Raw genomic sequence first — 23126 nt, 5'->3', positions numbered from 1 at the left:
GTCTGGTCTAGATAATGAGTTCTGAACCTGCCATGACTGCAAAGAGAAATCCTGTCTCAAACAAACAAACAAACAAAAAAAAAAAAAAAGAAAGAAAGAAAGAAGGCAACAGTAACTCTTCGCCTATACCAAGTTTACCTCTACACAAAAACATTGTAAAAGATGTGTTATTAATAGCATACAAAGTTTCTATGTTCTCTAGCAGCAAGGGTGAGACTAGGAAGGTATGCTGGTTATTCTACACAGCGCTGTATCCCATTTACTTCTCTCCCATTGTTCCTAAAACACTGGTTAACTGATAATAACTGACCCTTGCCATTTTACCTTGCTGTCTGTATTAGACAGAATTCTCAAAATGCCCCCTGTGACCTTCACAGGGCACCAGGCCCCTGCTGAGAGTAGATGCTCCCTGAGGTTCCATTATACAATATGACCAAGGGAAGATTTGTTTAATCACATGAACCTCTTAAAAGAAGAAGTCTCTCGGGGAGGGAGATAGGACTCGGTGGTTAAAAGCATTTGTTCCAGAACACCCAGGTTCGAGCAAGTCCCAGCACCCACATGCACCACATCTGTAACTCCAGTCTATGTGGATCAGATGCCCTCTTCTGGCCTACTATGGTATCAGGCACATGCATAGTGCACAGATATGCAGGCAAAATACCCATACACATAAGATTTTTTTAAAAAATGCTGGCAGCCTTATAAAGCAAATGGAGTCCAGCTGAGACCCAGCAAGAAGGGAGACACTACCTTCCAGACCCATAGTCCCATAGCCATACCTTTGTGAGGCTGGAAGCCTACTCTAGACCAGCCTTAAAGGTAAGAGCCCACCTGGCAGATCCCCTGAGAGAAGCCCTGTGCGCAGCCCAGAGCATGGCCAGTGCAGGTTGCGGTCTATTAAGTGCAGCATCATATTAAACTACTTAATCTACAGCAACCAAAACATACCACACTACTCACTCCCATTTTAAAGAGCAGTACAATAGACAATTATGAAAAGCTATTTATGAACTCAGGGTTGGCCTCTTACCTTCAGAATCCAAGCACCTTTCAAACTTCAGGGATAACTGATATGTGTCATAACACCGGACCCGAGGCTTATATGTTCCTATAAAAAAAATTAGCATGATGCAAAACCAAAGTTGCATAGCCACACCTTATACAACTGCTTTGTGCTCTTTCTGTCCTGAGGTAAGATAATTATCCTCAAATCAAAGAACCACAGAGAATGAAATTAAAATACCTTAGAAGAGTCACAGTAATCCAGCGAAGAAGACAGAAACAATCAAACAGCTTGACAAGACAAAAAAGGATGCTTAATATTTGTGTCAGTCAACTTCCCTGATAATGTCCAATACATGTAAGGTATGTGACAGAAATTCACCTTGAAACTGTATTTCATTTTACACCACTAGGACTACAGAAACCCAGCCACAAGCATAACAGCTACAGGAAGAATGTCACTGCACCTTGTGTCACACACGGCCAAAGATTAAAAGCAAACAGGCTCCACTGATAGGGCCTTGCTTAAATAAACGGTGGTAACCCCCACCAGGAAACATGGTGCACACAAAGATGAGCAGAGCCGCAGCACCAATAACAGACTCCCAATGTGTGCCGTGCAGTTGGTTCTCTCTGTCCACCACGTGGAGTCCAGGGATGGAACTCAGGCTCCTCAGCCAGCACCCTTACTGGCTGAGCCACCTCAGCAGCTCCCAAATGGTAAGAGAAGTGAGTTCGAAGACTGCAACACAGTACATATAATCCCAATTCTGTGAAGCTAAAGGCAGCTGCATAGAGATGGTGAGTAGAGAAAGTGTAGACACAGCAACTGCCTAGGGATGCTCACATCTTACGTCACGTTCTTCTATAATGTTTGCATGCCATATAATGTACCATGCTTGCATTGCAGTGAGGAAAAATAAAGATAACTTTGTTGTTGTTGGTTGTTTGTTTTTCAAGACAGGGTTTCTCTACGTAACCCTGGCTGTCCAGGAACCCGCTCTAATAGACCAGGCTGGCCCCAAACTCAGTGATTTACCTGCCTCTGCCTCCCAAGTGCTGGGATTAAAGGCGTGCGCCGCCGCCGCCACCACCACCAGGTAGGCTTTACTTTTATCTTAGAGACTTTTCATCAATGATGAACATCAATAATGAACATTGATAGTCCCAGAACCGAAGTTTTGATTGTAATTGCTTTTAATTTAAATATCTCTGTACAGCTAGTGACTGTTATGGGACAGTGTGGTTGGGTGTAGGGTCCTCTTGTTTACCTCCACTCTGGCCCTTTCCTTGGAGATAGAAGTGGATTTAGGAATCCACTGCTGTCTGCTTAGGGTGGTAGAGCTAGGCCTTTCATCTCTGGCTTCTGCCACTGCCTCCATCTTTGTCACTGCTCTAGGACTTGTGGCTAAAAATAAGTTGGATAAAATTTGTTCCTGGAGATTGAAACGTCAAGACAGGGACATTTACTATCCACAGGAATCAGACCAGGGCATGTGCAAGCTGTGACCGGTCACAGAGCTAAGCAGCCTCTTGGCTTCTTTTGGAAACATTCAGTTTAGAGTCAGGCCAGATTCACACGTGCTCCTTTCCTTCTCTTCAGTGCTGGGGACCAAACCCTGGTGATGCATTTTTAATCTCAGCACTTGGGAGGCAAGGGCATCTCTGTGCGTTTGAGGCCAACCTGTTCTACACAGCCAGGTCTAAGACAGCCAGAGCTGCATAGTGTGAGCCTGTTTACATCAAATAGTAACAAAACCCTACCACTTGACCTACCCCAAAGAGCACTGGGCCCATCTTTCAGTATCTCTGGATCTAGAAGACCTGAATTAAAGGTCTAAGTTCCTTCCAGCTCTCAGTAACTGTGTCCAAACATCTCAGGTCTTCTCAACTCTCTTTCCCAGTTTCTCAAAATAAAAACAGAGGCTGAAGGTATCACTGTTAAGAGACTGGCTGCTCTTCCAAAGGACCAGGGCCCACATGATGCCTACAACTGTATGTAAGTCCAGTTCCTGGGATCCAAAGCTCTTTTGGCTTTCTGGGCATTAGGCATACACACATTAACCTTACATGCTACTGCTATACATAAAATAAAAACAACAAATAAAAATAATAAATCCTAAAAAAAAAAACCAACCCACAGGGTTACAGATATGGACAGCATTGGTACTGAGCCAGCCATCAATACAGCACAAAGGGATTGGCTGGGTATACATGAAGCCATTAAAATGGAATGGGCAAAACCTGGAATGGATGCACATGCCTGCAATCTCAGCACCTGGAAGTGGAGGCAGGAAGACTGTGAGGCCAGTCTAGGATACATAATGAGACCAAAAGTTAAAAATAAAATGAAAAAGCTGTTATCTGTGACCTACTCCGAAAACTCATTTTAAAAAGATATAGATTGATAAATAAACACAGTAAACTATTCAGTGCAGAATCTAGGTCACAGATAAATGAGTGCTCATTAAACTCTTCTGAGTATTTCTGTATGTCTGAAAAGGTATATAATGAAACACTGAGGTAAACAAAGGGGTGACCTTTTCCTACTAGAGCACTTCCTGTTAGGAACACAGATAAATCGGAACCACAGAAATGCTTACCAGTTGCTAAAATATACTGTCCATCTTTTGACACCTTGATAGTAGTACACACAGTAGGCATTTCGAAGTCCTGAATAAGTTCAATTCTCCTACGAACATCTGCCAAGAGGGAAGGGGGAGAGATGGAAACTTGTTCCACACGAGCATCAGAGAAGGAGCACAGGGCATGCCGGACAGGCACAGCTACTGCAGGCAGCAGGATTCAATCCAACGGCTCCCAGCCCTGAGAACGACCCCAGCAGCCCACCCAGCTTTCTGCTTCGCTCCTACCAGGCAACAGTTTGGATCCGAAACCCCCCAGGGACCCAAGTGTCCAGAGGTCTGGCTCCTGGGCCCAGTTTTAACTGGGAGGTAGTAAAACTTTTGGGGGAGGGGTGTGAGGTCTTAGTCACTGGAGTCACGCCCTCAAAGGAGACTATAGGATATTCACTTGCTCCATCTCCTCTTGTTTCCTAGATGCTAAACAGTGAACAGCCCCTTCCACCATGAGTTCCCACCACTAGGTGCTGCCTCACCACAGGCCTGAAAGCAACAAAACAACTTGTACAGGCAAAACAAAGCGTTCCTCCTTTGAGTTACCTCAGGTACTCTGCTACCGTAATGGAAAACTGACTTTTTTCTCATGTTTTAAAAAGAAAGAACATGTTCTTTAACTGAAAAGTCCACAATGATAATCAGAAAGAGTTTAAAGACCTCAGTCAAGGAGGAACACTAACACATCATCAGTCACTGCTGCAACAAAATACAGCATTTCCACTAAACATATCTAGGCATAGCCTCCAAAATCTTAGGCTTATCAAAGAAATTAGCGTAGAGTTGATGCTTGCCTGCTAGCTCTGCCTCTCTGTGGCCAAGAGGGCCCAGGCTAGAGGAAGACCTAGTGCAGCCTCTGTGGACCACAGCACTAAGACCTACTCTCAAAAAACTATATTTTTCTCTACCAGGGTAAGAATTCTGACTGGTCACTACTGTGAACACAGCTTATCTATGACATATTTATGCCTTGCATATAAAACCCAGATATTAAGATTAGAGGAAGGCCTGTGGATGTGCCATAGTGCTAAATAGCATGCTTAGCATGTTGAGGCCCTGGGTGCAATCCCTGGCATCACAAGGAACAAAAAAATCAAATACTGAACAAGTTGAATTGCTAGACACCTATTAGTCCTGCGCAGGCCAGAAAACAGTTTCTTCCCATAAATAACCTGAATCCATTTTGCTACACGTGAACGCCCTGGAAGGGGAGCAGATAAAGCCCCAGTCTGTAAGCTCCAGGCAGCATTTGTTTCCTCCAAGTTAAAAATCTCACTTCTTACCCGACTTTAGTACTATATAGAGCCCGTTTTTTCCAAGAAGCTTGCCAAAAGATCTCAATCTCATGCTGAAACCCTCCTAGCTCTCCATTTTTAGAGATTCAGCTAAAATCTGAAATCTTCAGGAAGGTAAGCTTCCTTTCGTGGCAACCTGAACTGGAAAATGTTTAATGGGAATAAACTGTGAGTTACAAATGGGTCTCATTGTTTACATCCAGACATTTTACACACAAAGTTCTTCTGTTTATAAAGAAAACTTTTACTGTCTGTCTATTGCAAAACACAGAGATTCAACTAACAGATAAAACTTCTGACACATTAGGAACAAAGCAGTTACAGAACTGTTTTGAACGACAGTCCTCCTTGGGCCACTTTGCTGAGTATGGCAGTCCTGCAAGAGTCTGACCACTTTTACCTGAGCCATGTCTCAGGGCTGTTGGCAATTGAGGAATTTGACAAAGGAGGTCATAGAAGGGCAGGCCTGTTTTCTGCCTGCTACCAAAACAGTGGGCTTCCCACCTCTGGGCTCCTCTGTGAAACGTAGACCCACTGTGTACAGGCCTCATCCAAACCATGCTGACTCAAGGGACAACTGGGATAAACATGCTGAAATTCCTGCCATCTTGCCATGTCGTGCATCCTGAAGTTTGTGTCTCTAACCCAGGAGCCTCGCTGCCATCCATAAGAGGGGGAGAGGCTACCTTGTTAACCGGAAGGGGGACATCACACCACCAGGAGAACAGTGGCCAACAATGCCAAAGACAGAAGGCAAAAAGCTTATTTCCCACAGCCCATGCCTGAGAGCCAGAGAACTGAGGACACTGCCCACAGGCAGATGACAAGCTGGAGCACCCTGCATACTCACCGACATTCTTCTTCTGCAGTGCTCTCTTCTTCCTGTCAGAAAGCCACTACGAGAAAGCAGACAGTGCACTTTAAAACACACCTAAATTATCTTCCACATGCAAAATAATGTTCATTTGAGAAAATGTATGCTTACAGGAAATAATAAAATGAAAAGTAGGACTATTCTATAATCTTAACTCCATGATAACATATATTCTGGATTTTCACTTTTTTTTTTTTTTTTTAATGTATGTAAGTGCTCTGTCTGCATGTATGCCTGCATACCAGAAGAGGGCATCAGATCCCAGAATAAAGTATTTCCACCCACCATGTGGTTGCTGGGAATTGAACTCAGGATCTCTGGAAGAAGAGAAAGTGCTCTTAACCACTTCCCAGCTTTTTTTTAAGACTAATTTATTTTATATATGTGAGTACATTGTTGTTGTCTTCAGACACACCAGAAGCATCAGATCATATCAGAGACCGTTGCGAGCCACCATGTGTTTGCTAGGAATTGAACTCAGGACCTCTGGAAGAGTAGTCAGTAATCTAAGTGCTGAGCCATCTCTCCAGCCCTCATATTCTGGACTTTCTAAAAAATATATTTACATATACTAAACAATTTTAAAGCATCTGTTTTACAAAGAATTATAAAAGCATAAAATTAATCCATCTAAGCTAAGATAATGCAAACTCTTGAAATGATGGGTTTTAATTTCTATATGGAGTGAGTGCACCCAATGTGTGTGCATATTCCTGTGTTAAGATAGAGTCACACAATGTAAGCTCTGTCGCCCAGGCTGAACACAAGCTCACAAATGTCCTGTCTCAGCGCCCTAAGCACTGGGATTATAAACGTGTCTCTTTGCCAGCCAAATGTATTTCTTACAAAGAATAGAAACAGACCTATGACTGGCCTAATAGACGACCCTGGATAAGAAGTGGTTTTTACCAGCACATTCACTGGAAGCTGATTTTCTTCTACAGGCAACAGTTGAATGAACAGCAACCAAAGCACTAGTCAGTTATCGTGACACTGAGTGGCTGGGTCTCTACCGGGACAATTTTGCTTCCCAGATGGCTTATGGCAAGTCTTTACATTTTAGTCTGTCATCACAATTGGATCTTGTAGGTATGGACCAGGGATGCTGGCAAACAACACTAGCAACAAGACTTGTCCAGCTTAAAACGTCAATAAATTTGAGGTTAAATGCCCCCAATAGAAAAAAAAATCCTTTCTAAAAGGGAAAAGTCAATGTACTATTCTTACTAGTTATGGCAAAATAATCTCTAAACATGTGAACTCACCTCCCTAGACCCTAAGTATACACCAAGGCAGTCTGCATTTGGAACAGGATGAGACTTTAAACAGACTAAGGGTGAGCCACAGTCCTCCTCTCTGCAGTCTGTGACTGTATTGCTCTGACTGTTTTCAGGCAATAAGGTTTTTAATTAAAGCACGTGAGAGTAGTTTCTAAACAGTTAGCACGTTCTTACACGTGAACCCAATGCAGGCAAAACAACGGTCTTGTCTTAGGGTTTTTATAGTGTGATAAAATACCATGACCAAACGCATCTTGGGGAGAAAAGAGTTTATTTCAGCCACACTTCTACATCACGGTCCATCACTGAAGAAACTCAAACAGGGCAAGAACCTGGAGGCAGGTGTTTATGCAAAAGCCATGGAGCAGTACTGTTTACTGGCTTGCTGGGCCTGCTTTCTTATAGAACCCAGAGCCATAGCCCAGGAACGGCACCACCAAGGGCTGAGCTCTTCCCCATCAATCATTAAGAAAGTGTCCTACAGCTAGATCTTATGGGGGCATTTTCTCAATTGAGATTCCCTCCTTCCAGTTAACTCTAGCTTGTGTCAAGTTGACATAAAACCAGCCACCACGGTCAGCCGATGGTAAGTTAGAGATACACGCTCCCAGGGCGATGGCGAGGGGGCGAGAACTCACCTCGGGAAGAGACTTGCCGCAGCTGAGGCTGTAAATCTTCACTTCGTTGAGGCTGGAGACCTGCATCGCAGCGCGGAGCAGCCGGAGCCCGGCACGCAGTCACAGAACGCCGGCCCACCCGAATACCCTAGCATCCAAACCCGAGGCGAACCGGCACAACGTGCGGGAACTGGCGCGAGCTGATGACGCACTTCCTGGCTCCGGAAGTGCGCGCTCACTAGGCTGCCCCAGGGCGGAGGCACTAGAGGCGGCAAGAGCGGGTCCGGGGAGATGTGCTCTGGGGTTGGAAAAAGCGAAAATGAAAAGAAAAATCGTACGAGAAAGCATGAGATGGGGAAGTGAGTTTGAACCTGATATCGTTTGAGACTAGAATGTGACAGTTATAACCACTTACCATTTTTAGGAAGTTCTGTTGTCCACATCAGAGGCCTTGGGATGACTTTCTAACAGCAGAGGACCCTCGCCAGTCTTTCTCTATATCCTCTTCCAAACACATTATGAAAAGACGAGTCTGGGAAAGAGAGAATGGTTAAGTAATGCTTTCTCCAAAGTCATGTGAAACCACTATCAAACCCTGGCTCCAGTCGACTCTTTGATAGGCACTTACGCTCTCATAGTCAGGGTCCACTCAAGCCCTCTCGGCAACTACGGTCGGGTGCTTTCATCTTCATTTGCCCCTGGGCCATGGCTCACTAGTTCCTGCTGGCTTTGCAAAGGCTTGTACTCTGGTGGAAGCCTTTTCTTTCTGAGCAGAGCGATCTGCTACAGAACTTTTCTGTGCTGTTTCTCTATCAAGTAGTGTTGGCACAGTCCCCGGACTCCCAGGTCTTAAGATGGTGCCATGTAGACACCACTCAGACCACCTTGTGCTGAGTTGCAGGTCCCTGTCAGCCCCTTAAAGTTCAAACAGCTGCTTCACTCCTTTCTGGGACGACTGATCTTTCCTCTGGGATCACCCATAGATGTGCTCAAGAATTTTTGACTTAGGTGATTGAAACAGTACCTTCTTGTGCTCGTATTCCAAATTAGACTGAGGAATTGCCAATTCCCAAGCGAGGCACAGTGACCCCCACCTAAAATTCTAGTGTCTAAAAGACTGAGACTGGAGAATTACCAAGGCCTGGATTACAGTCTCAACAAAAATAAATAAATAAATAAATGTATAAAGAGGTTAGAATCCCAAAACTTAGCGTGTAATATCTCAACTCAATCAAAAGTTATTTTGTGTCTTCAAAACTAGAAAATTCTCTGGCCTCCAGACCTTAGTTGTGATCTATTTATCACCACAATTGCCTGCCAGCACCATGACTGCCTACTTCTAAAACCAGCTTCCTTAATTCACTGTTCCACCATGCACTTTTTATTAGCTCAATGCTGTCTTCATAGTCACCTTGGCTAAATCTGTAGAGTAGCCCGTTTCTGCCTCTGGTTCCCATATTGAAGATCTAAACCTTGGCATCTCTGTAGTATTAAAAAAGGGAAGAATGAAAAAGGCTGGGCATGGTGGTGTGTGCATCCAGTCTCAGCACTTCAGAGAAGGCAAAAGGATGAGGTGTTGAAGATAATACCTATATAGTGAATTCAAGGCCACCCTGGGCAGAAGGCTCAGTAGGTAAAGGTGCTTGCCACCATGCTTGATGACCTGAGTCCTTGGAACCCACATGACAGAAGTAGAGAACAGACTTCTGCCAATTATTCTCCAGCCTCCATATACCCTCAGTGGCATGTTCATGTCCATAGACAAATAAATAAATACATAAACATTTTAAAAGAAAAATCAAAGCAAGAACATTGGACAGTTTGTTGATGTGTTCTGTTTCTAATGTGGTTAAAGATCCTAGGCCATTTTGTTTCAGCTCAGTACTGTCTCCTGTAGCACCTAGATGTTTGAGCATTTGGTGTCATATCTGAAGGTTTGCTGTGCTGGACTTCAGAATACCTCCCATGCCCTTATACCCAAGTTCTACCTGTTTACCAAGACTCACCTGTTAAATATATTGCTCATTTTTCTGTTCTGTATGAATGTCATTAATAACAGATTTGGGTTTTTTTCTCTGACTGGTTTGCAATTATTTAAAATATCCTGCAACTTTGATAGTATTGAACTAAATGTAAGGCTGTTGTTTCTAAAGTTGGCTTTTTTCTATGGGGACTATAGTTCCCTTAAGATGGCAGTCCATTTGAAGTTAATAGGACTCATTTTACTTTGTTTTTATTATTTTAAAGTGTGTGTGTGAGTGTGTATTTGCACAGAAGTGCAGGTACCTACATCTAAAGACATTGGATCCCATGGAGCTGAAGTTACAGGTGGTTGTCAGGGTGCTGGGGACCAAAGTTGAGTCCTCTGGAAGAGCAGTAAATGCTCTTAACCATTGAGCCATTTCTCCCAACTCCAAAAATTGTCCTTTTTAAAGAACCTACAAGTCTTTATTCATCCTAGGATGGGTCTACTTTTATGTATTTGTCACTAAATATTAAATAATATATTAGAGCCTCTATATGTTGCCCAGCCTCACTAGGCAGCTAGGGACCTCAGCATCCTTGGATTATTGGGTACTTTGAAGCAAACCTATGATTAGCATCAAGGATTGTAGTTCTCTGAGCACCTCCCTCATCCTCAGTCAGTGACATCGGTATGGCCCCTGCCTGAGCCAATACAGGTGTGTAGGACCCTCGCAGTAAATACTTGTTGATAGATGAAACCATTGGTCACTCTGGCTGCTGTAACAAAACACCTCAGACTGGGTAGCTTATAAACAACAGAAAATTCTCAGAATTCTGAAGGCAAGTAAGTCAAAGTTCAGGGTACCCTCAGCTCTGGTCAGGACTGACTTCCTTCATGGGCATTTTCTCACTACTAAGAAAGACACATGGTAGAAAAGACCTTGAGCTTCCTAAAACCTACTTTATAAGAACTCCAGTTACAGCCTAGCAGTGTTGGCACACGCCTTTAATTCTAGCATTTGGGAGGCAGTGGCAGTCGGGTCTCTATGAGTTTGAGGCCAGCCTGGTCTACATAGCGAGTTCCAGGACAGCCAGGGCTACTCAGAGAAACCCTGTCTTAAAAACAAACAAAACAACAACAAACCCACAAAACATATTTATAAGAACTCCACCCTTAACCCTATCATCCCCCACTATAGTTTGAATATGAACTGTTATACTCCCTAAAATTGTTCATGTGTTGAACACTGATCCCCAGCTGATGATAATATTGAGAAGTGATTGGATTATAACAGCTCCAACTTGATCAACAGATACCTGAATAGGCTCTTAAGAGTTGGGGCCTGGGCTCAACAAGTAATAGCCCTTGTACCCAACCTGGTGATCTAATATTGATTCCCAGCACCCATATAGTGAAGGAGAGAGATAACTCTGGCAAGTTGTTCTGTGGCCTCCAAACACATGTGCACCCACCCCCATGCAAAGTAAATAATGTAAAGAATTTTTTAAAATTTTAAGTAGGGGCCAGCTTGGAGGAGTAGTTCACTGGGGGCATGCCTATGGAAGCTCTCTCCCCCTCTTTTTCCTCTTTCTCTACCTTCTTTTTCTCCTGTTTTTTTTTTTAATCTCACTCTTCCTGACAGCTTGAGGCACATATCCCCTCCTGGGCTACATGTTCCTGCCACCATGGAGCCTCGAAGCCATGGGACCCACACCTCTGAGAATGAGAACCAGTGTAAACCTGTCCTCTTTTCAAGTTGCTTTCTTAGGTGTTTAGTCACAGCTTCAGAAAGCTGACTGGCAACCACCCCACTCCCCAGACCCCTTCCTCTAATACCATTCCCCTTCCTCTAACCATCCCCTTGAGGATTTCAACATCCAAATCTGAGGGAAGAGATGCATACAGAACATAGCACTCTTTGCTAGGAATTTAGTTCAGTGGGTCAGTACTTGCCTGCAAGCTCAAGGCTGTGGGTGTGATCCCAGCACACACAAATAGAAAGAAGGGGGAGAAGTTATCCTGACCCAAAGGCCTTCAGCGTTTCATACGCTTTAGCCCTTGTTGATACCACATAGCTCCACAAAGATGGTTTTTATTTCAAACACATCCACTTGTCTCTCCAACAGGAACAGCACAATTGATAGTCAGCAACTGCACAGAAGAGAACACAGGCTTTGCTTCAACATGAGCAAAGTCTCTGCGCATCCAACCCCAAAGGTCTGACCTGCCTTGCCCAGCCGACAGCCGCTGAGGGAGTAGCTGGACTCAGCTGAGGGAGTAGCTGGACTCAGCTGAGGGAGTAGCTGGACTCAGCTGAGGGAGTAGCTGGACTCAGCTGAGGGAGTAGCTGGACTCAGAGAGTGCTGCTCCAGTGCTGCTCCAGTGCTTTTAGCATCTTGTCTAACAAGGCACCCAGTCTCCCCCGTGGGGGGGGGGGGCGGGGGGCAGTGAACTTTGATGAGGGGCTGTGGAACACAGACTTCTGAACTAGACTGTTTGGGCTTCACTGCTAGCTCTAACATGTGCTGCTGCATAGTGAGAGTTAGCCCCCTGCCTCTGGTTCATACTGCAGCTGGCTGTTGTGAGAGTAAAATGCCGCAAATCACTGATTTCAGAGTGTCTGCCACTCAGACCAGGCTGGCCTTGGACTCAGACATCCATCTGCCTCAGATTTCTGAATACTGCGATTAAAAGCGTGTGCAGCCACACCAGGCTCGAGCTGTTTAATTGTAGAATCCTTTGACAGAGGGCCGTAGAAGTAGCTCATAGGGTAAGTGTGCTTGCTGCTAATCCTAGCAACCCTAAGTTTGATCCCCAGGTGGGAGGAATAAACTGAGTCCAACAGAGTATCCTCTGACCCCACATATCTGTCTTCCCATTTCTTTATCTTAAAATGCTTTAATATGTATTTAAAAGAATCCTTTGGCTAAAGAGTGTCAGATATTCCCTGAGAACAAGAGTAAGCTAACTAATTTCATCTGTGAACTACAATCTGGCCACAAGACTGCATTTGCTTTCCCCAATCCTGACCCCTGTCCTTATGATGAAATTGATGCCTGACATTGTGACCATGTTTGAATTCATTCCCTCAAAGCTTGCACAGCGGGTCACTGCCTGTTCTGCACAGCCCTGGAGATGGCCTCTAATAGCCATACTTTGGGGTTTGAATGAGTGAGCTTATTAAATATAAAGTAAGCAAAAGTAAAAAACAATAAATAGCAGGTAGCCGACAGAAAAGCAGATAAACAAGAAGACATCAAATCAGGTGTTAAAAACACCGAGATGACTGGAATGGCCCAGTTGGGAGAACAATGTGTCACATTGTCAAGATCCCCACCATGTTTGTGCACTTTATAAACATCCAGCAGAAGCCAACTAAGAAGGGTAAGGGAGTCAGCTGGAGTTCTCCACTGAACTCACCATGGGTGAGCTCTGGGCCCCTTTTCCCACTATAGATAAGCTAAACAACAGTAACATCTGTTAGAAATACTTTACCTTGTAGCTGTTCTCAGCTATACAAATTCCTTAAACTATTGTATTATTTTTTAGTTATGGTTGTGTCTGTATTTAGGTATGTGAATGTTAGTGAAGGGTAGAGGTGTTGGATCTTGTAAGACTGGAGTTACAGGCAGTTGTAAGCTGCCCAATGTGGGTGCTTGGGCCCAATACCAGGTTCTCTGCAACAGCAGTTTGTACTCTTCATGGATGAATCCTCTTTCCAGCCTGATAAGATGCTTTAAATTCTCTTAGGCGCGTATTTTTCTCCTCTTCTACCCCCTTACAGAGTCAGGTGATCATCAGCCTGACCCAGGACACCGAGTTTTGGAGGAGACAAGTTTTGCTCCCCGGGTGAGCGTTCAATAAATGTAAACAGCGGTTGGCAATTTAGCAGTGTAATGTGCACAACACTGGTGCATGCTCACCATTTAACTCTGGTGGTCAGACCTGGTAACTGAACCACAGCACTGTGAATGCTTAACTTAACCAGACTAATCATAGTGAACAGGTTATGACAAAAGACAAAATACACAGAAGTTCAAGAACACAGCTCCTTTTGTAGATGATTTAGTCAGGCAGAGATGATAACAAGGGCCTACTACACATGGCTTAGCACTTTCCCATCACTGTTGCTGAAATGAGAGATGATAGCCAGTGGTCATTAAAAGACTTGTTTAAGAAAATGAAGAAGATATATCAAGACTGAGGCTCGAGAGATGGCTCAGCAGTTAAGAACGCTAACAGCACACCCATGAGGACCAGAGTTTCTATCTCAGCACCGGCACAATGAACCTCATCCTTGTATCCTGTAAAGACCTGTAACTGTGGTTCCAAGGGATCCAGTGCCTTCTCCTGATACCTGTGTCCTCAAGACAAGCCCACCTGCACAAATAGATACATATGCATTCACACAGATACACACATATGTAAATAAATGAAGATAAATTGGGAAAATGTATTTAGACTGGGAAAAATATTTACAAAATACACATTTAACAGACTAGTGTCTGGGGTCTGTGAAGAGCCCTTAGCCAGGCATGGTGGTATACCCATGTAATCCCAGCCATGGGGAGGCTAAAGAAAGAAGATTCTGAGTCCATGGCTAATTTAGGTCACCAGGGAAGGCTGGAGAAGCAATTCTGCTGCTCTTCTGTTCCCAACAACTACATGTGGCAGCTCACAACTGGAACTCCAGCTCCAGGGGATCCCATGGCCTCTTCTGGCCTCTAAGGGCAACTTGGGCACACACTTCTTCTACACAGACACACAAACATAAAAAATTTAAAATAAATTAGCTGGGTATGGTAATACATACCTTTAATCCCAACGCTCAGGAGACAGAGCCAGGCAGATCTCTGAGTTTGAGGCCAGCCTCGTCTACAGAGTGAGTTCTAGAACAGCCAGGGATACACAGAGAAATCCTGTCTCAAGGTGTGTGTGTGTGTGTGTGTGTGTGTGTGTGTGTGTAGGTGGGCCTGTGGGGGGAATAAATTTTTTTAAATTTTAATTTAAAAAAAAAAACAAAAGCCAGCCTTGACCACAGACACCCCACCCCCATAACCCCAACAACTCAGGAAACTGGAAGCTGGAGCAAGAAAATTTCATGTTTGAAGCCACTCTCAAATATATAGTTCAAGGCCAGCCTAGGTAACTTAAGGAGATACTGCCTCAAAACTGAAAAATATAAAATAAAGATGGCTGTAATTGTTGGCAGAACACTTGCCTAGTATATGAGATCTTGGGCTCAATCTCCAAGATTGTAAAGGAAACAAATATAACTTCTAATCAAAACCAAACAGAACTCCTGGTACTCAATAAAGATAAAGGAATCTAATAAAAATATATGATAGTATTTTTATGACCAATAAAAGCATGTGGATGTCGGCTACATGAGTAGTCATCAGGAAAGTAGGACCAAACAACGTACATAAATATCTGGTTGTTTAAAATAAAAAATTTCTGGGCCAGTGAGATGGCTCAGTGGGTATAGGTATTGCTGTCAGGATCACTACCGGATTTAATCCCTAGAACCCTCACAAAAGTAGAAAATGGACTGACCCCACAGATTTGCCCTCTAACTTCCACATGACAATGTCATGTATGGCCTACCTCACACGCATAAAACATGAACACATTACATATACACAACAGCAATAACATTAAATTAAATGTTTTTAGTTCTAGGAAGCCACTGTTGTTTGTTGCAATGCTAGGGATCAAGTCCAGGGCTTTGGCCTGACATGATAGCTGATGTCTATAATATCAGCACGTAGGAAACGGAGGCAAGAAGATTAGGAATTCAAGGTCATCACCTGCTGTGTAACACTTTAAAGGCCAGCCTGGTCTACCTTAGACCCTGTCTCAAACAAAACAGGTCTGGAGAAGAGAGATGGCTTAGTAGTTAATAGTCCTTGCTGCTCTAGTAAAGGACCCAGGTTAGGTTCTCAGCACTCAGCAGAGGCTTCTAATTATCCTTAACTCCAATCCAAGATTTCCACACCCTTCTTTTTTTTTTTTTTCCATTTTTTATTAGGTATTTAACTCATTTACATTTCCAATGCTATACCAAAAGTCCCCCATATCCACCCACCCCCACTCCCCTGCCCACCCACTCCCCCTTTTTGGCCCTGGTGTTCCCCTGTACTGGGGCATATAAAGTTTGCAAGTCCAATGGGCCTCTCTTTCCAGTGATGGCCGACTAGGCCATCTTTTGATATATATGCAGCTAGAGTCAAGAGCTCCGGGGTACTGGTTAGCTCATAATGTTGTTCCACCTATAGGGTTGCAGATCCCTTTAGCTCCTTGGCTACTTTCTCTAGCTCCTCCATTGGGAGCCCTATGATCCATCCATTAGCTGACTGTGAGCATCCACTTCTGTGTTTGCTGGGCCCCGGCATAGTCTCACAAGAGACAGCTACATCTGCGTCCTTTCAATAAAATCTTGCTAGTGTATGCAATGGTGTCAGCGTTTGGATGCTGATTATGGGGTGGATCCCTGGATATGGCAGTCTCTACATGGTCCATCCTTTCATCTCAGCTCCAAACTCCGTCTCTGTAACTCCTTCCATGGGTGTTTTGTTCCCAAATCACCCTTCTTTTGGCCTCGTTGGGCACCAGGCATGCAATATGCATATGTGCATGTAGGCAGGAGACTCGTGCTCATAAAAACATAAGCCAGTTAAAAAATATATACCCATCCAGGTGGTGGTGGTACAAGCCTTCAATCCTACTCCTCAGGAGGCAGGCAGATCTCTTAGTTCCAAGCGTGTTCTACAGAGCAAGGACCAGGACAGCCAGAGCTACCCTGAGAAACCCTGTCTTGAAAAGTCAAAAAAAAAAAAAAAAAAAAAAACAAAAAAAAAAAAAAAACAAATGAATAAATAAACTAAACCCCAAACCTCCAGTTGCAGGAGACGACTGCTCTGTTGTCATGACATCAAGCCTGGGGCCTGGTGACTCATGCCTGTAATCCCAGTATTTAGTAAATGGGGGCAAGAAGGTCATGAATTCTAGAAATTGTTATGTTCAAATCCAAAATGTCCCCCCTGCTAGGCTTGTGGTTTGACCATAGTCCCTAGCTTGTGGTATTAGTTTTGCAGCCTTAAGGGTGTGTAGACTGGCTGGCAGGTGTGGGTCACTGCAGCCTGGGCTTTGAAAGTTGTCCTTGCTCTGATTGGGATCTGTTCCTGGTGCTAGTCAGCTCATTAGGCTTCCTGGTCCTCAACGAGAAAGGAACCTTGGGGCCTGGAGAGATGGCTGGGTGGTTAAGTGCACTTGTAGCCCTTGCAGAGGACCACCTTTGTTTGCCAGCATCCATATGATGGCCCACAACCATTTGTGACTCCAGTTCCAGGGATACACCACCCTCTTCTGGTCTTCTCAGGCACTGCATGCATGTGCTTTACTGATATCAATGTAGGCAAAGCACCCAGGCACATTAAAAAATAAAATAAAAATAATTGTAAAAAGAAATAAGCCTCCACCACAGACAGACCCCCCGCTACCACCCAGGCATGCCCCCATGCCTTCTGCACTATGATAGACTAAATTTCTGAAACTGTAAGCTCTTCTCTCCTTTTTAAAGTTCTTTTCAACCTTTTTCTTATGTATATGATAACCACTGACCACATCCCTTAATTCTGCCCCTTGATCGTGATTATGCATCTATTTACTGCCTCTCCCAATAAGAGGTCAGTGCCAAGATCAGGGCCTGTGTTGCCAATAACTGTGTTCCCACAGTTTCAGTACTGACCCAAAGCAAGTGTGCAACATGTATTTGCTGAATGCATGAATGGCCAAGTAGCCAAAGGAAAGGGACAGCCAGAGAAAGGTCCTGTGCCAATAGCAGGGCCAGTTGGCCCAGCAGTGTGACCCATTTCATCATGACTGAGATGGAGGAGGAGAACTCTAAATAAGAGGCCCTCACTGAACCAAGGCAGGGCGACTAGCAGAGACGGTGGATGCATGGAATCCACATACTGAGGGTACTGGGTCATGGCTCAGTCCCAGCTGGAAGAGACAAGCAGAAGATGACAGAATGCAGACTGTGTATGCAGGATAAGGGGAGGTGCAGTCAGGCAAGCAGGGGGTGGGAGGAGCAGCAGGTTGTGGTGAGAGAGTGGGATACTGGAATTCAAGATTTCAGAGGTGGAGCAGTTTCAGCTGCTGATGAGGCACAGGGTGTGGCCATAAGGAGTGGGCAGCTGAAATGACAGGAGGAAAAGGTCTTGGAGAGTGTAGCTCAAATGCAGAGGGGCCAAGTGTTTTTTGTGGGAGCACACAGTCTCCCTTTCTTTGGCTGGAGAGAAGTAATTGATTAATGTCAGATATCTGAGTCTACAGTGAACAGAGTGAGTGACTGGATAAAATGATTCCTTCATTCAATAACCATTTCTTCATCCAGAAAACATGCATTGTTTATTAACGTCAGCCCATAGTGACCCAGGCAGCCCGGGATCTATTCTGTGTAAGTTTCTATGCATGTGTCTTCATAGAGACATACTGGCTTTCTCTCAACCCTTCCTAGCAGGAACAGAGTGGGTAAGGAGATGGCAGGATTCTTGCCAAGCAGGGTCTTCTGGGCAGGCATGGAAGAAATAATGGTGTTCTGGTTATGAGGTGAGATGGGGTCAGGATGTGCTGTCCCCACAGTGCTTAGGCAATGCCTCACCAGGAAGCAGAGTCAGGTGGGAGATAAAGTGGAGTCTACCTGCTTTGGAAGTTGGTCCTTAGAACCCTCGTCTTGGGATAGCACTCTGGGAAGAATGAGCGGGGCAAAGGTGGGGATGACTGGAAACCAAGGGACTGGACAAGTCTAGGGAACAGGACATCCCCAAACATGCTCCATGCCTTTGGAGCTGAAGACATGCCCATACCCACTGCAGAAAATAAAACAGTTGCTGGTCGGACGTGGTGGTGCACGCCTTTAATCCCAGCACTTGGGAGGCAGAGGCAGGCGGATTTCTCAGTTCAAGGTCAGCCTGGTCTACAAAGTGAGTTCCAGGACAGCCAGAACTATACAGAGAAACCCTGTCTCGAAAAACCAAAAACAAACAAAAAGCAGTTGCTGTTTCATGACATCTCTCTCTCTCTCTCTCTCTCTCTCTCTCTCTCTCTCTCTCTCTCTCAATCAATCAAAACAAGAACTTCAATGTTTTCTAGGCAAGAGCATTCTGCTGCAGAGCTATATCCCCAGCTCTCATAAAAATTTTAGGGATTTGCTTTTTGTTTTGTGGGATTTTTGTTTGTTTTTGAAACAAGATTTTCCTATGTATCTCTGGCTGGCCTTGAACTCTACACAACCGTCCTACCTTAGCCTCCTGAGTGCTGGGATTACAGTTAGATGTGAGTTTCTTTCTAGCCTCTGTATCTAAAGTTCAGTTACCAGCTTTCATCTTCTGAAAGGCTACCCTGAAAAGGGAGAGAAGCTGCTGTCCACAGCACCCATGTACCAGGTTGTCACTCTAAGTGAATTAACAGAGAAGAGAGGTTTCTCACCTTAGATGCTCACATGTGATTCCAGCAGTTCTAAAGGAGATTTTGGAAACTTCTTTAAGGAAATAGTAAGGGAGCTGGAGATACGGTTCTGTCCATAAGTGCTTGTTCTTCATGTTAAAGCCGCTCTGCACTGGAAAGGCAGAGGGCAGGATTCTGGGCACCATAGACAGTCAGTACAGCTACGTTGGCCAGCTCCAGATTTCAAGATTATCTCAAGGGTAGTCAGGAGCAATCCAGGAGGACATCTGACATTGACCTTTGATTTCCACACAAATGTATGCCACATATGAGCAAGGAAGAATCTTATCCGGCACCCTAAGGAACTGCCTGAGTTGTCCTCCCAAGGTGCTGGGGTGAGGGGGTGTGGCCTACCCCTCAGTGGAATAGAAGGACAAGGATGACAGGACCTGCCACCTCTTCCCTCCCATGGTCTTGGCCTTTGTCCATAGATTTCCTCCCATTGGACTTTGGCCAAGTAGATGTTTCCTTCTATTAGGCCAGGTGGAACAACCCATAGTGTGGACCTTTCTGGAGAGCCTGCTCCACGTGAGATGCTGTGCCAATACCAAGGCACAGGGACAATTCAGAAACAGGATTGGAAGGAGCTGTGTGGCCATTAGGGGATGCTGGCTGCGGGGAGGAAACTAAGGGAACTGGAGGGTTCCAGTGTCCAAGTTTAGCTACTTCAGCACCTTCATGCTGACCATCTGCTCTCCAGAAATGTTGGCCATCTATTTGGAGAATATAATATCCCTGACCTCTGCAGTTATTAATCTCTGTGTGTTCCCAGAATCTTGGCTCCAGCAGTGTTTGTTAGTGTCTTAGTTAGGGCTCCTGTTACTGCAATGAAACACCATGACCAAAACAAATTGAGGAGGAAAGGGTGTCTTGGGGTTTCTATTTCTGTGAAGAGGCACCATAGCCAAAGCAACTCTTATAAAGAAAAACATTTAATTGGGGCTGGCTTACAGTTTCAGAGGCTTAGTCTCTTATCAGCATGGCAGGAAACATGGCAGCCTACAGGCAGGCAAGGTGCTGGAGAAGGAACTGGAAGTTCTACATCTTGATCCGAAGGCAGCCAGGAGGAGGCTCTGTTCCACACTGGGCGAAGCCTGAGCATAGCCTCAAAGCTCACCTGCACAATGACACACTTCCTCCAACAAAGCCACACCTACTTCAATAAGGCCACACCTCCTATTAGTGCCACTCCCTATGGCCAAGCATTTTAACACATGAATTCATAGGGGCTAAACTTATTCAAACCACCACACTTAGCTTATATTTCCATATCATAGTCCACCAAGCCGAGCAAGAACATAAAGGCAGGGGCTGATGCTTACTGGTTTGCTTAGCCTGCTCTCTTCTAGAACCCAGACCACCAAACCAGGGGTGACACCACCCACCATGGGCTGGGCCCTCCCCCACCTAATTAAGAAAATGCCCTGCAGCTGGCTCTTACAGAAGCATTTTTCTCAATTGAGGTTCCTTCCTTTCAGATGACTCTAGCCAGCCAACACAGTCAGCCACGGTAAATTAAAGATATATCATTAGAGTGGTGAGTAATATGGACTTATCAATTGATTAATTTATATAGTTAGTAAATCATTCAGTATTACACTGTTCAGCAAAATCAGCACAATAATTTAATCATTAAGCAAACATATACTGCTTACCAGCTTTGTGTCAGGCATGGTAATGACCTAACTAGGCAAGACTGAGATCAGTGATGCAAGATCAGTGGCCATGTGGTTCTCATTGTATTCACACGCTACATTATTTCCTTGAGGCAGGGTCTCTCACTGAACCTCGAGCTAAATTAACAAGCCCCAGACAATTTTCCTGTGCACCTTCAGCACTGGGGTCACAGATGTGCACCCACTCCTAGCTTTCTACATGGGCACTGGAGATTTGAACTCCGGTCCTCATGTTTATGCGGCCACCAAGCCTCATCCCCCAACAAACATTTTTGAGTGAAGTCCTTTTTATCTTTATTCTGTTGATTGTGAATGCTGGCATCATATTGAGACAATTTCCTAATTCAAAGTCACAAATATTTATTTCTATAACTTTTGTAAGAGTTTTATTATTGTACTCTAACAATTCAACCTATGATGATTATGGTGAAAGGGTCTACTGTGACTTAGAGTTGGTAATCAACGTCCTCTACTGGAGATGGAGAAGAGGTGTGGTGTACATGAGAAGATGAGGGGACGGGAGACAAGGGAAGAGGGGAGGGGAGAGAAAGGAAGAGGGGAGGGGAGTGGAGAGGAGGGGGAGGAGGGAGAGGGGGAGGGAGAGGGGGAGGGGGATAGAGGGAGAGGGAGAAGAGGGAGAGAGGGAGGGAGAGGGGAGAAAGAGAAGAGAAGAGAGGGGAGGGGCTTCAGAGGGCAGAAATAGAATGGATCAGAGAAATTCTGTGTAACTTGTTTATGAACTGTATCAAAGGCTGGACATAATCCCAAATCAAAAGCTTGAAGGAGATTGGGTGAGTATAGAGTTGTGGTCCCTAGCCACAGGCAGCTTGATAGCAGTGTGAGACAGGCAATGGGCAGGGTTCCTCAGGGCTGGCTATTTGCCCATGAAGTATACTATGAAACAAAGTAAATTAGGATAACATGCTTGGGAAGACCAAGAAATGAAGGCATGATCTGGGTGACTGTGTATGGAGGATAAATTCAGGTCCTACTGGGTCTGTGATGGTTGGTACTGGAAATAGTGTCATGGCTTCCTGTGATGACCTCAAGGTGGAGAGGGAAGCCAACAATGGGTGGGGATGCTAGCTCACACACATGAGGGCTTGAGCTTGACTCCTCAGCACCTGTGTGAAACACAAAGCATGACTCCGTATCCCGGTAACCCTAGGGGAATAGAGATAGGCAGATCTCAATGAGGCCCAGGCCAGCCAGCCTAACAGACACAGTGTCCTTTTGATTCAGTGGGAGATCATATCAAGGCCATAATCTGAAGAATGACAGAGGAAGGCATTCAGCGTCCTGCCTTGGTTCTGTGTGCATATGCAACACTCACATGCACTACACACACACACACACACACACACACACACACACACACACACACACACACACACGGCGGGGGGGGGGGGAGAGAGAGAGAGAGAGAGAGTAAAGAAAACAAAGCTGTGAGCTCGAGGGTGGGGAACAGGAGAGTCAACAGGTAAACAGCTCTACTTGCTGAGAATGTAGGAGCAAATATTTAGCTGTAACATGAATGTTCCAATAGTTCAGACCTGGCTTTCCAAACATCATTGCCCACAAAAATGGCCCTTGATAACCTCACCCACTTTGTCTGTCTATCTGTCTGTCTGTCTGTCTTTTTCCATGCCTTTTAAAATTTTTTACTGATTGATATTTTTGAGATGAGGTATGGCCTTTTCTACCTCAGGACTCAGACCTGAGGGGCCTCCCATCTTCACTATGGCCCTGAAAGGTCTAGTTAACCTTCAAGTGACAGCCATCAAAGATAGTTGGAGTGACTCCAAGCCTGACAACTGGAGTTTGACCCCCCCAGAACCCACGTGGTAGAAGAAAGAGCTGTTCTCTGATTTCCACACACATCATGGTCCCTGAATGTCCATGCTCATACAAACACATAAGATAAATAAAATGGAAAAAGGAACAAAACAAAACCAACTAAATGAAGTCCAAAGTCTCTTCTGAGACTCAAGGTAGCATTGGCTTTAAGCCTTTGTACAAAAGATAAAAAATTTTACATAGCCCAAAATACAATAAGGCAGCATAAGTGTTCCCATCGAAACCGAGAAGAATGGGAAAGCCTTGATTCAAGAAAGAACAAAACTTGAAAAACAAATGTTAAATCCTGCAGCTCCGTGTCTGGCCCTAGACCACATGGCATCATGATGTGACTTCTCATCCAGCCATGCATGCTGTCTTGCCTCTTACACTACGTGTGCCCTTCCTTTGAGGCAGAATCCACTCAT

The 23126-nt window shown here is 44.7% G+C and overlaps 1 protein-coding gene, 1 long non-coding RNA gene and 1 other non-coding gene across 4 annotated transcripts in view; 1 reads left to right on the top strand and 2 right to left on the bottom strand.

Moving 5' to 3' along the window:
- The window catches only part of Nol10 (nucleolar protein 10), an 81675-nt gene extending 73748 nt beyond the window's left edge, over positions 1-7927 (bottom strand). Inside the window, exons 1-4 of one of the 2 annotated variants that reach the window (XM_017315015.2) lie at positions 7729-7927; positions 5787-5854; positions 3609-3707; positions 1034-1111 (exon numbers count right to left, since the gene is read on the bottom strand). In XM_017315015.2, the coding sequence (XP_017170504.1) occupies positions 1034-1111; positions 3609-3669 (139 nt within the window). In that variant the 5' untranslated portion in view covers positions 3670-3707; positions 5787-5854; positions 7729-7927. The remainder of the gene's footprint in view (positions 1-1033; positions 1112-3608; positions 3708-5786; positions 5855-7728) is intronic. The other variant, NM_001008421.1, reaches the window with a different exon arrangement.
- Positions 874-956, bottom strand: Mir3066 (microRNA 3066). Its single transcript, NR_037226.1, has one exon. It is a non-coding gene; the product is annotated as a microRNA 3066 (primary transcript).
- An 18-nt stretch (positions 7928-7945) lies between the features above and the next one.
- On the top strand, positions 7946-12379 carry Gm46336. The gene is made up of 2 exons (XR_001780553.2): positions 7946-8066; positions 11800-12379. It is a non-coding gene; the product is annotated as a predicted gene, 46336 (long non-coding RNA).
- The last annotated feature ends 10747 nt before the right edge of the window (positions 12380-23126 follow it).

This window comes from Mus musculus, chromosome 12, assembly GCF_000001635.26.
Source record: "Mus musculus strain C57BL/6J chromosome 12, GRCm38.p6 C57BL/6J".
Lineage (NCBI taxonomy): Eukaryota > Metazoa > Chordata > Mammalia > Rodentia > Muridae > Mus > Mus musculus.
Note: the sequence above shows the minus strand (reverse complement) of the source record. Positions and strands in the feature narration are given on the sequence as shown.